General features: G+C 30.9%; 2 protein-coding genes across 2 annotated transcripts; both read right to left on the bottom strand.

The window, feature by feature from the left end:
• Positions 1-10,023: 10,023 nt before the first annotated feature.
• On the bottom strand, positions 10,024-11,164 carry LOC109852651 (mitochondrial import inner membrane translocase subunit Tim10 B-like). Its single transcript, XM_020424007.1, has 3 exons — positions 11,022-11,164; positions 10,337-10,432; positions 10,024-10,266 (listed from the first exon to the last, which is right to left on the bottom strand). Exons 1-3 carry the CDS (start codon positions 11,043-11,045, stop codon positions 10,096-10,098), a joined length of 291 nt encoding a protein of 96 aa, XP_020279596.1. The 5' UTR covers positions 11,046-11,164; the 3' UTR covers positions 10,024-10,095.
• Positions 11,165-12,561: 1,397 nt separating this feature from the next.
• On the bottom strand, positions 12,562-14,247 carry LOC109852336 (ATP synthase subunit d, mitochondrial-like). Its single transcript, XM_020423408.1, has 3 exons — positions 14,062-14,247; positions 12,926-13,094; positions 12,562-12,846 (listed from the first exon to the last, which is right to left on the bottom strand). Exons 1-3 carry the CDS (start codon positions 14,175-14,177, stop codon positions 12,622-12,624), a joined length of 510 nt encoding a protein of 169 aa, XP_020278997.1. The 5' UTR covers positions 14,178-14,247; the 3' UTR covers positions 12,562-12,621.
• Between the last annotated feature and the right edge of the window lie 1,768 nt (positions 14,248-16,015).

The following is a 16,015-nucleotide window of genomic DNA, read 5'->3' as shown; positions in this document are numbered from 1 at the left end:
AGAGATTTCTTTATCTTACTAATCATGTCGGTGAGTATTGAGCATTTATACGCGATTTGCTCAAGTCACAATATTATTTGTTCCGCAAATAGAGCGTGTTTCTTTTGCGCTTTATCTTTATACGTATTGTTCTTTGCCTCCGCTTTGCATATACCTACTTTTCTTTGATACGACAAAACACGTCGCGGGGGTAGCGCGTACGCTTCGTACAAAAACTTCTTTAAAATATCTTTCTGAACAAATTTTAACGCAAATTTTAATGCAATCGAGCACACGTAATCGTCCAATTGTGGACTAAATTAGTTTTTGTAATGAGATTCGGTAGAATAACAAAAATTTCTTTTTGCTGATAAATATCGTAAAATTATTATTATGTATATAACTTTTACAAAGCAGATGTAACATTAGTGTCTTTAATCAGAAATCAGAAAAATATTATTAAATCATTAAGTACGAAACTTGACATATATATATATATATATATATACATATATATCTATATAATGTTTCATACTTAATGACGCAATAGAAAAAATAATTCAAGAAAAATAATTCAAGAAGTAACGTATTTACAATGAATTAGCTGACAACGGTCGACATAAGTTGGACAACGAATATACCACATCGGAGATGCGCGCTTCGGCTTTGCATCATAAATAATCGAAACTAGAAGCGATAAAAGTCTCGCATCTATACGAACACATTACTACTCGTAACACACATATCCAACAAGATGTTCTTTGCTAAATTTCTGAATTACTATTTGCACTCCGGCCTCGACGATGAGTAGATCGGTGGCTTTCCAAATTACATTTGCCTTCAAAAGAGTACTTTGCAAAAACGTACGCGAACTTTTCGAATTGTAATAAATTCGCGAGAACGCACAAACATGTTGTTTTTACTTTACGGATTTATTCACGTATTTGCGAGAGAACAATAGTATGTTAAAATATTTTTTTCTGCAAGTTTTTTTTAGTACATTTTATATATAAATAAAATTTATATATGAATATAATTATAAGTCATGAATATAATTATAAATTTCTTTGTGTGGAAAACATCTCCGAGTTGTACTTTCAATCTTGTAAAATGAATTCGTGATTTGTTTGAATGCAAATTGACTCGTTTAAATATTTCTACACGTGTTTATTTCGATTAAAAGGTGGCAGCATTTAAAAATAGTTCTATAAGAGAATTTTCGGTACCTTTTTGCAAATTGAGTCATGTCAAAGAGAAAAATGGATGTTGATTGGGTGAGACTTTTGACAGTATGCGTCATACGCGTTCGTAGTAACAGTTCGTCGGATAAGCCGCGAGTTTGACATCATCGTTGCTGCAACAATCTGTATTTTCGTTGTAAATGTCACATACTAAACTATGTTATGTTACAAACGTGTTAAAATTAAGTTTTAACAAGTTCTAAGAGGATAAAATCTCAACCTGTGAAAAAAATGTATTTCGTAATTGTATATTTGTCTTTATATACGTATTCACATAGTGATTTACTTTGACTGTTTGGAACTTTATATTGTTTTTTTTTTTTTTTGACGTTTAATGTTATTTTTGCACGTATTAATTATCAGTGGATGTTCTCGGAGTGTGACGCGTAATGATAATCAACCTGAATAAATTCACTCACAAGTACTTTATTATCCAAACTGAGTGAAAATACAGAAGTTCTCGAGACTACGTTACAAAATCAACAATTGTTCTCGGATGTTTCAACAATACATCACGAACAATAACCGATGTTCAATTCTAGCAACACGACAGAATTAGATGCCACAAACAAAACTATTTCAACAAACATTCGGATAAATTTGCGTTCAAATGTAGGAAAGCCAATCTTCGCACAAGCTGATTCAAAAATTTCAGCAATATTGTTCAATAAATTAGATATTACAAAAATTATAGAACACAGAGTTGTGACGGCATAGTCGCCAGTTTATTAATATGATTAAAGAAAACTCCAGTGAGAGTTGTTCTAAATTTCACACTTGTAATTGTACAATCTTTTGCTAGTAATCTATTAAAACGAAAAAATATTTTTACTGCTCGATAAAAGACCTTGCTTTTTTAAGTTATTGTCTTCAATATATTAAGCTTCTTATTACATATTTATCGTAATTAATAGTTATTATATAACTTATATTTTCATAATCGAGAGATATTAATACATACATCTTCCAATATGTCAGTTTTATGTATTTATTACTAAAATCTCGGAATTCACGTTATCGTTTACACTTATATAATTTATTTGGCCACTCGAGTACATATTGCGAGTTAGTTTTGTTAGACGGTCGCCGCGTCGGATATACTTTCGACCGGAACAAACCGCATACGCGTATATCAAAGAGCAAATGTAACCATTACGGATACTGAAGACATGTAGTCTGAGTGGAGTCGCCAGAGAACGTGCATAAAGTTTCTTTACTCTTTACTGGTCAGACGCGCGTATGTCGACGTTGCTTTTCGAACAAAACGGCGCTTCGCGGTCTTACGACGCAGAGGAAGAAGTTTGCTATTTCTCACCTATTATTTTTCTTGCTGATTTGATTAATTGTAAGCACGTATCCTTTTATATAATATAATTCCTCGGACATCTTAATAACATTAATCTATCAATCGCGCGATTTCTTTATATTGTACTAATATTATTGTACAAAATATCTTTTGCATAAATTAAACAAAAAAATGAAGTTTTCTGCAATAAAAGATGTAGACGTATAAAGCGCGTACAGTATATTTACATCAATCGTACGATTTAACTCGACACAATAATAGCGATTATTAATAGCGAAAGAAGCGATTATTTTAGTCGACAATAAAAAACCAAAAACAATATTTAAAGCAATAACAACTATTTAGTAAAAATAATACCGTGATTAAGCTGATAAACTTTTCGGAAAAAGCAATACAAAATTGAAATTAAGGAATATCCTTATTAGAAATAACCATTCTTTTTATAGTCCCACTATGTCGCATGTATACCTAATTAGCTCGTCGCTAATTTGCACCGAATACGATGAGCTGTTCTATCGAAAGAGCATAGACTCGCAGGGACAATCTTTTTTTTGCTAACCACAATTGATTCTCACGAATAAAATGTTACTAAAGACAGAGAAAAAGAGAGGAGATAATTAATGAATTAGGAATTGCGAAAAGAGTCGACCGATTGAGTGTTACTCTCTCTTTCTCGATTGGTTGATAAAATAAAGAAAAATTAATTGGTAGATCGAAACATTAGTGATGCGACTCGGAAAGAGGGAAAACAAGAGCAGAGACCGACAAAAGAGAGACACACGACGACTTTTTGTGTGCCAGCAGACGGAGAGACGCCAGGATGTTCCACATCCGAGATCGCATGAGAGATCCATTGGCTTATTCTTTTCTCTCTGGCGTTTCCTTTACGTGGTGGAAAATGTTTTGTAATTTCCCTTACTTATTTTTTCTTTCTTTTTGATATTTTTATATCTCAAACAGAACACTTTTGCCGTATCTCTTTCTATTTGATTTGTTTCACCTTAACGATGCCTATGTGTATCGAAAACACGTATCACTAAATTTTTAAGAAACATGCCGAAAAAACCGAAAAATAGATCAAAAAAATGAAAAGAATCTATTGCGCGATTACCGAAACACACACACACAAAGACCGATTGTTTATTAGCGTTGTTGTTTATTAGCTTAAGCTGTGAGTTTTCGCTTTTCTTCAATATTGTCAAGTAAATATTTCATAAAATACACAAATGCGCGATATTCAGAAAGTAATAATACCATTGTGTCATATATTTCCTTTCTTCCTTTTTTCTTACGATATACACGTATGTACGCCACATAAAACGCGCGAGATGCCAGATTAACTGTGCGTTTTCTCGCAAAGATTGCTTAATTAAATGGAGTTCTCTTTATTTCTTTTATCGTTTTTTCTTCTTATATTTTTGAATACATCAGATAGATATATAAAGAGTGATTCAAAGTAGCGTTAGTAGAGTAAGTTTTGACTGTTAGACTGAATATATTAATTATGTTCCTACAAAATATTTCGAGCCATTCATTTGGTCAATTTTCTCTTAAAATTTTCTTTTATTCCGTACGTGTTCCTTTCAGATTTTGTAAACACTTGATTTCAACCTTAGAAACATTTTTTTCGTTGAAAGCTATTTAATTATGCGCTACAATTTTTATATCTTTACTTGTTTAAACTATAAGAATCGTAATTTTATTATAATTGTAAAATTATACATTTCTAAAATCTAGGTTAAATATATCGCGTAAATAAATGGTATAAAAGCCGGTATAAAATATAATGTAAAAAAATAAAAAATACACGAAAAAGATCACATAAAAATCATTTATGGTACTGTCCAAAACAGTAACTATTTATGAGATGATTAAACTCACTTAATGCAAAAAAATGTTGTTTTGGAAAGCGCAAAGAAAACCATTAATTTTACACTTATTGTTTTTTTTTTTCTGTGTTCCAACAAAAATAACGCTAGATTTATCGCCATCTAGTATGAAAACTATAAAGTTGCACATATTTTGGTTCAACAAAAAATTTCTAACGCAAGTTTTAACACTTTTTAGCTTTTATTGTCAAATATCTTTAAGTAGAAGACACAGACAAAAAAAACATACACTCTTTTTCCTTCATTGTTTTCAACACAAATCGATTGAGACTAAAAAGAAGTCGACCGGTTCAGTCATTATTGAAATATGACTATTTCATTTTTTAACAAATGTCAAATTTACTCATTTTCACGTAATAGAAGCACGGAGTGCTTCTTGATAAGGTGTTTTTTACTTAGTTGTTTTAATAATATAATTGATTTACGGTTTGGTTTACTAATTGAAATACTGCTTACTATTCCCATGAGCATTATATATATATATATATATAATGCTCATATTTAATGGTAAATATATATATATATATATATATATATTTATTTACCATTTACTCAAGACGCACCATGCTGTTTATAATGTATCTAATCATCGCGCTGCTTTTTGGCGGTACTTAATTAAATAATAGCTATGTGAGTATGAATTCTCGTATCAAACCATTTCAAATTGTTTATTTTAAAATTATCTGCTGTGTTATTAATAATGTATGTCCTAATAAAAATATAGCATTATATACTAACGTAATTACCGTATTTTATCTTTTTTTATTATTATTAGACAGATTTTTTTGTATATTTGAGTGAGCACAATTTATTTGCTAAATTGACAGTTCAAACGGAATCAAACAAACCATGGGTGCGTTCACTTTGGACGCTTACACACTTTAAGCGTCAGTCTGTCTTTATTGTTGTTTAAATATAGAACAAAGATAGACTGACGCTTAAAGCGCGTAAGCGCCCAAAGCGAACGCACCTCATATATCACGCATTTGCATTATGCTGCATAACGTGCAGCATTAACGGCATCGTATTTTTAACGACACAATAACTATAATTGAGTTAACATCAAAAATGTCGTGGCTACTTCTCATACAATGATTATGCCACTGAAATTATTACGAGTTTATGATCATATTTCGACTGCAGGCCATAAATGTAGTCACCACTCATGACTAAGAGACATAAATTATCCTCCTCTTATCCTGAGTGATAGGAAGATATTCATAATACCGTGCATTTATTGTGACCTTTACTAGAGAATGAATGTTGTAAATCTGATGTCTCTCGCACTATTGTGCGACAGTGTTAAATTATCCGCAAACAACGGACAAGAGTACGAAATTAAGCTTACTATTTGTAAAAGAAAAAAAAAAAAAAACAGAATGTGCATGTATGTCACAGGTAGATTAACAGAGATGAGTTGCTACCACTCGACATCGTATTCGCGTATACGAAGATAGATGCGAATTAACTCTGATTAGGATTGTTTACCTAGTATATGTTGCTTAATAATCAACACGGACCAAAGTATCACGTTTTACATTAAACCATAGTTGTCTTCGTTGAAGCATGTGTGATCTTTTCTTTTTTTGCTCGAACTCTGATAAAATTCTTTAATATAGCTGTGTGTTATCTTGCGACAAATATTGTTTTCTAAATACGACGATACTCGTGACGCTTTTTTTTTATTATATACATTAAACGATTCAAATTTTGATTTTATAAAAATATATATTTAAAATAAATATAATATTTAAAATAAATATATATTTTTATAGATAAATAAGAGACAAGCGTGTATTAAAGTGTACTAAATGTGTACTAAATGAAATTATAAAAAATCATGAATTACAACACTTCCTTTCCATAGAACTACTTAATATTACTTTGATCTTCTCTGAGATTATTTTATAATTTATTCAATTGATTATTTCACTTCTAGAGTTACGCAATATAAAAAAAAGAGACTGGTTTTATTTTGTATAAAGTGTAACACAATAAAGCTTCGTAAACATATCGATTTATTAGCATATAAATTTATTTTTTATTTAATTATCAGTTGTACTTACAGTGCAATTAAAAATTTGAAAATATTAATTCCCAAAGTGGAAAAACTGTTAAAACGTTCATGACACAGCGCAAATGATCAGCTCAATATATATAATAAAGTTACAGGATTTAACAAGCTTTATTGCTATAAATACCAGGAAATCCATTTGTATAATTTCCGCAATTACGATAGCCGCCAATTACCTAAAATTAACTATATAATCGTATTATCGTATCTCCCTATTGACTGTTTTCCGATTAAAAGTCCTTTGGTAAACTTTATATTGTATTAATACATAATTTGCTCACTTTCATCTCTTTTACATACGTATAAGATATAAATTATAACAGTACTTTGTTTATTAACTGCACTGTTATTAGGTAAATTTTACGAACTCATGAGTACGTATAATAAATTATCCAAAGTAAATAGATAAATAAAATATTTGAATATGTATCTATAATATACATTCGATATTCTATTGATATCTTAATGCATAAAGATACACATCAATCGTTAAGATAATTATTCAGACATTTTTGACGCAACTCTTTTTACATCCAAAAAACATCCAAATTCTGACCGTTTGTGTAATTTTATATTGACATTATACCGGAAGCCATGCAAGAGAACTATATCTAAATTAAATAATTTTCCCGATAAACTTTATGCAACAATGGAAGACCGTTCTATTACGTAAACACGAGTAAACACTCACAATTACTGCACATTAAATGTTAAACGCTATATCGTTTGTATACGTGATATCGTTGAGTACACGATATATTGCGCAAATATACATAGATCGATCGGCACGTTAGATAAACGAAACGCAGAAAATCTGACGACTAGATTTGCGCGAAACGCATAAACGCAAAAGCGTCACCTTTCAAAATTTATTCAACAACTTTGACCATCGTCCTTCCTTTCTCCATTTGTATCCTCGTCGACCGATCGATGCAAAACCGAGGACGATCCAGGAAGCGTGGGCCTTTTGCCACCTCGCAAACGAGAACATCTCCGGAAATAATAATATATGGTACTGCAAATTGGCCGACTCTAATAATCGGCAGTCGCTGTCGTTTTCGCCAACATCACAAATAGCAGTACGAATATCGATTTGCAATACGAAAAGAAAAACAATCTTTCGCGCGAGTATTTTTAACACGAGCGTACGATATTGTTACGGGATAACTTCCGGGTTTTCGTTGATATATGTAAGGTTAGTTATATTTAATTTGAACAATGTTCGTTTTGTGCACAGATGGGCAGAATTCTTCAGCGTTTTTGCATCTTCACATCGACGACGTTAATTTGACACGTGTATCTAATTAAAGCAAATCGGCTTAATCACTCAATTGTCACCCTTTGCACTATAAAAAAGCTCATTATTAGAAGCTCATTAAAATTAAAATTTTGTCTTCGACAGCTCCGAAGCGCGAGAATCTTTCCTTCAGCTTTTTTCATTATTATTATACGATATAAGTATTCTTTCAAAAATGATTAACAATTCATAAATTACTTAATTAATGGTAATAAGACTAACCAAAAGAAAACAATACTAATTTTTTGTAGCAAAACTTTTAAGTCTTCATCAGCGTAAATTTTAATGTAAATTTTCAGAAATTCTTCCAACGATCTTTGATCATTCTCGCTATTGCTCTGTGCTGCTTCGAGTCTTGGGCTAATGCCGTGGATTGCGAGTAAGTTTCGCATATTTCGTAAATTTATACATATAACTTTCACTTTTTAATAAACAAAACGCAACAGTATAAAAGATGATTTGTAATTATTATTATAGATCAGAACCTTACCATAAAGATTGCCGAGGTTCACAAACGAGAAAACGTTTATTCCCCGTGGATGTTCCGCATTCCGATTGCGAGGATAGTAGCTGTGCAATTCCAAGAATTAAATTCTTGATCGCTCTTCTCAACGATGTAAGTATATAATCGTTAATTAATTAATATTTTTTCTTCGCTTGTCCATTAAGAAGTAATAGATATTTTATTAAGAACTATAAATGTTTTATTTAGTTTACAATGACATTAACATAAACAAAATAATAAATACAATAGTAATAAAAACTAATAATAACTAATAATAATTCATGAAAATATTAAATTAATATAAAAAATAGCTTAATCTAATATTTAGATAATTACAACAGCTAATTCGAATATATTAATGTCTATTTCAGAATCTCGATAAGGTGATCGAATATCCGTCTAAGAAGCAGAGAAGAAGGCCGGAATATGTATACGATTATTGATTCGCTGATTACAGGATTAACGTCGACGCGAAATACAAAAAAGACGACTGATTAATCGATTGACTACTTTCCAGATACTCCGCGTTTGATTATATTTTATTATATTATCTGACTTGTGATTTTGGCGCGTGTTCTCCTACAATATCTCTATCCTATATTCTATATATTTTTTCCTCACTTTCTCACAATCTGACCGCAAAAAATTGCGCGTTTGCGCTTTGTGTTGTTAGCACTTTGAGTTTTTCACAATAAATACTGAAATTACACTATAGAACAAACCGATTTATCAATCCGAATTTTGACAGTCCGAATGCGAGACAAATATACACAAAAAGCAACTGCGTACATTGTCATACTCGTATATGAACTCTTTGAAGCACGCTATTTCTAAATACGACATAAAAAGATAGATCTCTAATAGAACATCACATTTTGATTTGATATCTGCAGAAAGTAATTGCGAAAATTGATAACGACTTGAATTTTCATCTTTAAGATTTCGATTTTACTGATTGTATAATATACTTATTATTATGATATATTTATTATGTAATAATGTATATTTTAACNATATATATATATATATATATATATATATATATATACACACACACACATGTATGTATATATATGATGACAAGTGACATATATAAGAAACTTGAATAAAATAATTTCCTTTAACTTTCAAATTAAGCTGCCAAATTGTCCATGACTGTTTCACACTCCTTTAACTTGCATGTGTAAACTCGTTTCAACGATCGGCTACCATCAAGATCATAAATCTTTATATAAAAATCATCATCTTTATATAAAAATATAAATTAATATATATGATGTTTCAAGAAGTGTTTTGATTAAATTTCAAATATAATATATAAAAATGTATATATACAAAAAATAAAAGGAGATTCCTTATACTCTTAATATACATGTATATGTAGCTTGTATCACTTGCATAACAATCAATAAATTTCATTCAAGTTATCAACTTACTTATTGTTCTGAATACGAGTTTTGTTTAAAAAAATAAGGTCCACAATAACATGCAGTCAAAAATGTCTTAAAACAGTTATATTTTTATCGGAGAATGGTCTATCCGTTACTATTTTAGTAGCTCGAGAATTTTCATTCCAAGAATCATGAACAAAAATCATATCAATGTATTTTTTATTATATAGATTTTGTATGTATATGTATATATAAATGTATATGTATGTATACATATATACATATAATGTGGGTGTGTGTACATATATGTACATTTTTGGATCATTATACATGTACACAACTGTAATTATTTTTTTTATTTATTTCAGTAAATATGTACAATATCAAATATATAAAACAACGATAAATATAGATTATTCTGTCTTTTGTTCTACTTGATGATTCTGATTTACTAATGCTTCCTGAGCGCTGTTTATTTCTTCCATTCTTTTACGTACCATTATAGGTTGTAGTTCCATGAATATTTCCATTACTTTATGATTTGCGTTAATATATTTCTGTGCACAATTGCTTATGCAAAAATCCTGAAATTTCAAACACATCTTAGATTTTGTTTCTATTGATATAATCTACACAAGATTTTTACATACTTACTTCATCCGAGGTAATTTCTCGAGACAGAAAAGTATTTGTACATTTTCTAAAGCAAGTCTCAGATATTTGATTATAAAGCAGAAGAAAATCTTTGAACTAAAACCAGATGAACAAAAAATGTTTGTCTATTGTTTATCACTTAGTAAAAACAATATAATTTCAATCAAGTAATAATCCTAAGAATGAAACCCTGGGTCACTAATTTATCTCAGCATGTTTTCTTTCTTTGTTTTTACAAAAATGTCATTTATAGTTAAATAAACTACTAGAGTATATTCATTCAAACATTCAAACAAAATGCTCGACGTTTTCTTCAGACTTTTTTTTCAATAGTTTAAAGTCACTTCCAACAAATTAGATGCCAATAATCCAAGGATTCACCATTAGGACCTGAGCACAATAGAAGAAATATTAGGAATAAGAATTAGAAATAGAAGAGTTATAAATGTACTATACAAAATGACAAAAAATAAAATATAACATATAAATACAGGAAGTATGTGACGGCTGCGTGATATACAGCCTATATTTATATACATTTATGTTATATTTTATTTTTTTTTCGCATTGTGCATTACATTTAACCTCTGTTTTTCAATCCTATTCCTAATATCTTCTCTATTACGCTCAGGCCCTTAGATATCACCAAATATAGTTTATTAAAAAGTATATAAAAAAAATATACATTTCTCAGCTGTGACGTATCCATGTAGAAATTATTAAACAATTACTAATACTTAGTATTACAGGTATTTTTGTACAAGTGGTTTGCTTAAGTTTGGTTTGGTTTGGTGCAGATTTGGGCTACGTTCCGATATTCACTGCCAGTATTGAAAATCCATAGCATATGTGACGTGAAGTATAGATTTTTAGTACTGGCAGTGAATATCGGAACAGTCATGGAACATTCGGGCTGCGGTCTGTTTCATTCGTAATCGCGCATTTATCTGTAATATATGTCACGTATACTATAGATAAATGTGCGCTTAAGCATGAAACGGACCGCAGCCTCAGTGGACCAGTAAAGGGCCTTCTACAATGAGATATTAGTAATAAATCAGAAGTCAGAAGCAAGAAATTGACCAATCACAATCGATTATTCTTCTGTGATTAGATTGTGATTGGTCAATTTCTTGCTTCTGAATCTGATTTATTACTAATATCTTATTGTAGAAAACCCTGTAATGTTATTCAAAAACGTCTCACAAAAAGCAAAGAAACAGTCGCTTCTGATTGGACAGGGGAAAAAGCTGTCCAGTGACGTTACGAGTTTGCGACTTTCTCTCTGTGAGGCTCTCTACATACGCCAGTTTGTGTTTAAACCACGGAAAACTGGAGAAAGCATTGCGGTGGTGAGAGTATAAATTTTGTAATCAGAAGTTACGTTATGGGAGACCGCATAGTATAACGCGCTTTCTACCGTAACTAGCACTGCGGTCGATGTATCATCGAATCCTTTTCCTGATGATTATGGTCCTTCATGACTGCGTTTGGGGAGATATAAGAGATAGAGTGCGGGAGCGAACTGATCAAAAATATTTATTATTAACAAATTATTATTAATAATAGAATCCCCTGTGCGCACATATACATATAAGCACATTTTAAAAAATATAGAAAAAGCTAGATTCTTACGTGCTTGAGAAACAATAAAGATTAATTTTCCACGTAAAATGTTATACTTTGATTTATCAAACAATTTAGGTTTGATTTATTTTTTGTGCACTAGCTGAACTAGTTCACAGTTCATCTTTTTTTTTTATTCATATTTTCTGGTGGTCTGATTAAGAGGAAAAAAATGGACTGAACTAGCGCAGCCAGTTTCTACAGGGAAATAAAACAAACCATTTATTGATATATATAAATTTTTTTTTTAAACTGTCAATTACAGTTACTATCCACGATATATGGATAATATCTACATATGACTTATGGATTAGTGTTATTTCCATAAGTTAAATATCAAATTTAACGTACGAGTTTCTATTCGGCTCTTTTGCAGGAGCATAAATGCCTTTAAGCAAGTCGCATCTTTATCATGAAATCTCAATATTGAAGCGTTTATGTAACATGATGCAACATCTACATAAAAAATATCTGCGTCTACATGTGTGTGTAAAAAAGATAACAAACTTAATACATGAAACATTAAAATAAACACTTTGGTACCTTGATTTATAAATTTATTTGGTAGATCAAATAAATCTTTAAATTAGTTAAATCATATTCTATAGATGAACTAAAGCTATATTCTTCATATTTTATTTCAAACATATCGCAATACATTAATGATGGTCAGGTCGTCCTTTTTCATTTTCTGGCTGAACTTCGGGTATATGTGGCCAAATTGAAGGCTTTTCTGCGTTTATAGCCTGTTCCGGAAAAGCATCAAAGTAATCTTCCATTGTCATTTCAGAAAATGGCAACAAACTTTTTATTTTTTCAATTTCTTTGGTAGCGTTAGCGATGCGTTCATTTGATTGATTAATAAATTCTTCAATTTGAGAAAGCTGCAATATATTTGTATTAATTCATAGAAAGTAAGTGTATAAAAAATAAATAATTGTTACAGTTATATAAATATATTACCACTTGCTTTTCTTGAGCCTCAACTTGAGAAGTATACTTATCTGTAGGATATGGTATTGTAAGAGACTCGTAGTCTTTTTGAAATTTATCAACTAATCCAGATATTGCGACGTTCTTTTTATAATATGGCCAATCAATTTTCTGAGGTATTTCTGGATTTGCAGTCATTCTATAACATTATTTATATACATATATATGTATATATATATATATGTGTGTGTTTTTATAGTATTATTTATATTCTATAGTATTTTAAATTATTATTTACACACATACACAAAAACACATGTATATATACATATATAGATTACAAATACATGCTATATTTGAAAAACTATCTTATTAGATTATTGAAACCTGTATTATGTGCATATATACATATTTTTGTCAGTAGTAATCATTCTATTTTGTGCAGTACTCTTATTATAGTGTGTTTAAAAGTCTAGTGTAAGTATAACAATTCCATTGACTGTTACAAGAGACTAATAAAGACTGCGTTTCTGATAATCATTGTCAGTGTTGGAAATCCATAGTACATGTGACAAAGTCAAAATTTTTAGTATTGACAGTGAATATCGAAATGTAGCCAAATATGTGAGGGCCTGAACACATAGAGAAAATATTAGGAATAAGAATTATAAATAAAAGTTAAATGTACTATACAATAAAATACAATATAACATAAATACAAGAAGTATGTCATGGCTGCATGATATACAGCCTACATTTATAAATATTTATATATTTTATTTTATTTTATTTTTTTGCAGTGTACATTACATTTTTTTTTTAAATTTCTACTCCTAATATTTTCTCTATTGTGCTCAGGCCCTGATTCTTTTAATTTTTATTCTCGAAAAATTTAATAGTTACTGTTAGAATAGATTAGGTTAGATTAGATTATATATACACTCTAAGGTAAATATTGTCACTAAACAGATCGCAAACTAAAAATAAATTTTATCTAAAACATTATTTTGTCTCTCTCTTCCTATATTTAGTTAATCATCACTGAAAGTTAATTTCTACTGTTTATAAAATGAACATACGCTTTTATTACATAATACATGGTGTACAACTTCTATATATATATATTTTTTTTCTCAACATATTCCATACAGATAATTTCCACTAACCGTCGCAAGTATTGATCAGACTTGGCTTTAAAAGCAGCCAACGCAGGTTTTTCTGTTTCCGGAAGTTTTTCAGCAAGTGCCGCCCAATTAATTGTCTTGATCGCTCTGCGTGACATTTTCACTCCGTAATCTCTTAAGATCGGACAGCTCGAACTGGCAACTGGCTGGCAACTGAATCACAATTCACAAATCACAGAGATCGATTTCTAAAGGCTGTTTTACAATAGTGTTCTAAAGGCCGTTTTACAATAGTGTTGTAAAGGTCATTTTACATTAAATGAAAATCTGGCAACTACTACGGGTTAGTTTACAATTGCCCTAACCGCAACCGTAAACGGAACCTTTTCATACAGCAGCTGTTACGTGCCGGATAGCCACGTAATAAGATAAAAGAATATGCAGGATACTTTTTAGGAAGGTGCTTTATTAATGCGAGAGGTAGTGTTGCTCGTCTGAGTTGCGAACGAGAACTGATTTCGTCTTAAACTAAAAACGTGTGAGCTAAACTTTCGTTCCTAGGGCGTAATATTTATCTTTTAGTGAGTCATAGATTCATGCAACGGGCAACGAGGAATTTAGGGAGAGTGCAAGGAGAGGAAATTTATCGAACTGTATTTATTAGTTTATGATTTTGGCGGGTCGTATATGTCGACGGAGGAAGTAGATAAAGGCTGCGGTCCGTTTCATGCTTAATCGCGCATTTATCTATAGAATATGTCACGTATACTATAGATAAATGTGCGCTTGAGATTGAAACGGACCGCAGCCAAAATCGTAAACTTGAGCGGCGACAGGGATCGCGGCACGTAACACAGCACGCTGCGGCAGAAAACGTCACGTAATTCCGGTTCTGAGAGTCCTGGCTTATATACTGTCAATAAAAGTGAAAAGGGGAAGGGAGTGGTGTAAAAAAGGGGGCGGAACCCTCCTGATGAGGAGTGCAGGGAAGCGAAGCCCCCCTGCCAACACACACTACAAAAAGCACCCGAAAAAAGTCAATCCCGTAATCAGTCATGGGTTAGACTCTAACCGAATTAGGTCCTAGCCTAGAATTAGTACATAACCGATTAGATAAGCTAGTCAGAGTTAGTCAAAAAATGAAAAAATTTTTTTTATAGTCTACTAAGTATAGTAATACTAATATGTAATATTAAATGTTAAAATCATCTATAATCTAGTATTATATAGTATATATAACGAAACCCCCTGTCTACACACACTACCAAAGGCACCCGAAAAAAAGTCATTCCCAAAATTTTAAATGAGTTAGACACAAACCTAACAATCTGGTTAGGTCCTAACCAAGTATTAGTACCTAACCGATTAGTAGAACTAGTCTAAGTTAGCAAAAATATTTTTTTAAGTACTGGGCCTACACACACTACCAAAGGCACCCGAAGTCATTCAAAACATTTAAATGAGTTAGGCCCAAACCTAACATAATCTGGTTAAGTTCTAACCAAGTATTAGTACCTAACCGATTAGTAGAGCTAGTCTAAGTAAGGCAAATATATTTTTTTAAATACTGGGCCTACACACACAAAAACACCCGAAAAAGTCATTCTTAAAATTTAAATGAGTTAGGCACTAGCCTAACCTAATCTGGATAAGTCCTAACCAAGTATTAATACCTAACCGATTAGATGGAGCTAGACTAAGTTAGCCAAAACATTTTTTTTTAATAGTATGTAAGTATAGTAATACTAATATCTAGGTCAATATGTTTTCTACAGAAAATAATATTAAAGTAATTTCAGATTCGGATACAGTGGGGCATGATAATATTACATCTTTACTTCCGATTCGCGCAAACACAACAAAAAAAAGTTACGTTTCTTATCTTGAAAACTATTACCAATAGAAGATTGAAATTACAGCAGTGTAATCTCTACTTTAACTCAAGTCGACTCCTACACTCATAATTATAACGCCCACTTAAAAATTTTTTTTTGTT

This window comes from Pseudomyrmex gracilis, unplaced genomic scaffold (genome assembly GCF_002006095.1).
Source record: "Pseudomyrmex gracilis isolate BER0280 unplaced genomic scaffold, ASM200609v1 scaffold_1, whole genome shotgun sequence".
NCBI lineage: Eukaryota > Metazoa > Arthropoda > Insecta > Hymenoptera > Formicidae > Pseudomyrmex > Pseudomyrmex gracilis.
The sequence above is the reverse complement of the archived record's forward strand: the minus strand, read 5'-3'. Positions and strand labels throughout refer to the sequence as shown.

Excerpts from the sequence above, each read along its gene's own strand:
- LOC109852651 (XM_020424007.1), bottom strand. The coding sequence starts at position 11,045 with ATGGATACGTCACAGCTGAGAAAT. Across the intron at positions 10,433-11,021 it reads ATACGTCACAGCTGAGAAAT|TTCAAAGATTTTCTTCTGCT; the intron begins GTATATTTTTTT and ends ATCTGGTTTTAG. Across the intron at positions 10,267-10,336 it reads GAGAAATTACCTCGGATGAA|GATTTTTGCATAAGCAATTG; the intron begins GTAAGTATGTAA and ends TTGAAATTTCAG.
- LOC109852336 (XM_020423408.1), bottom strand. The coding sequence starts at position 14,177 with ATGTCACGCAGAGCGATCAAGACAATTAATTGGGCGGCACTTGCTGAA. Across the intron at positions 13,095-14,061 it reads TCTGATCAATACTTGCGACG|AATGACTGCAAATCCAGAAA; the intron begins GTTAGTGGAAAT and ends ATAATGTTATAG. Across the intron at positions 12,847-12,925 it reads AGGCTCAAGAAAAGCAAGTG|CTTTCTCAAATTGAAGAATT; the intron begins GTAATATATTTA and ends AATATATTGCAG.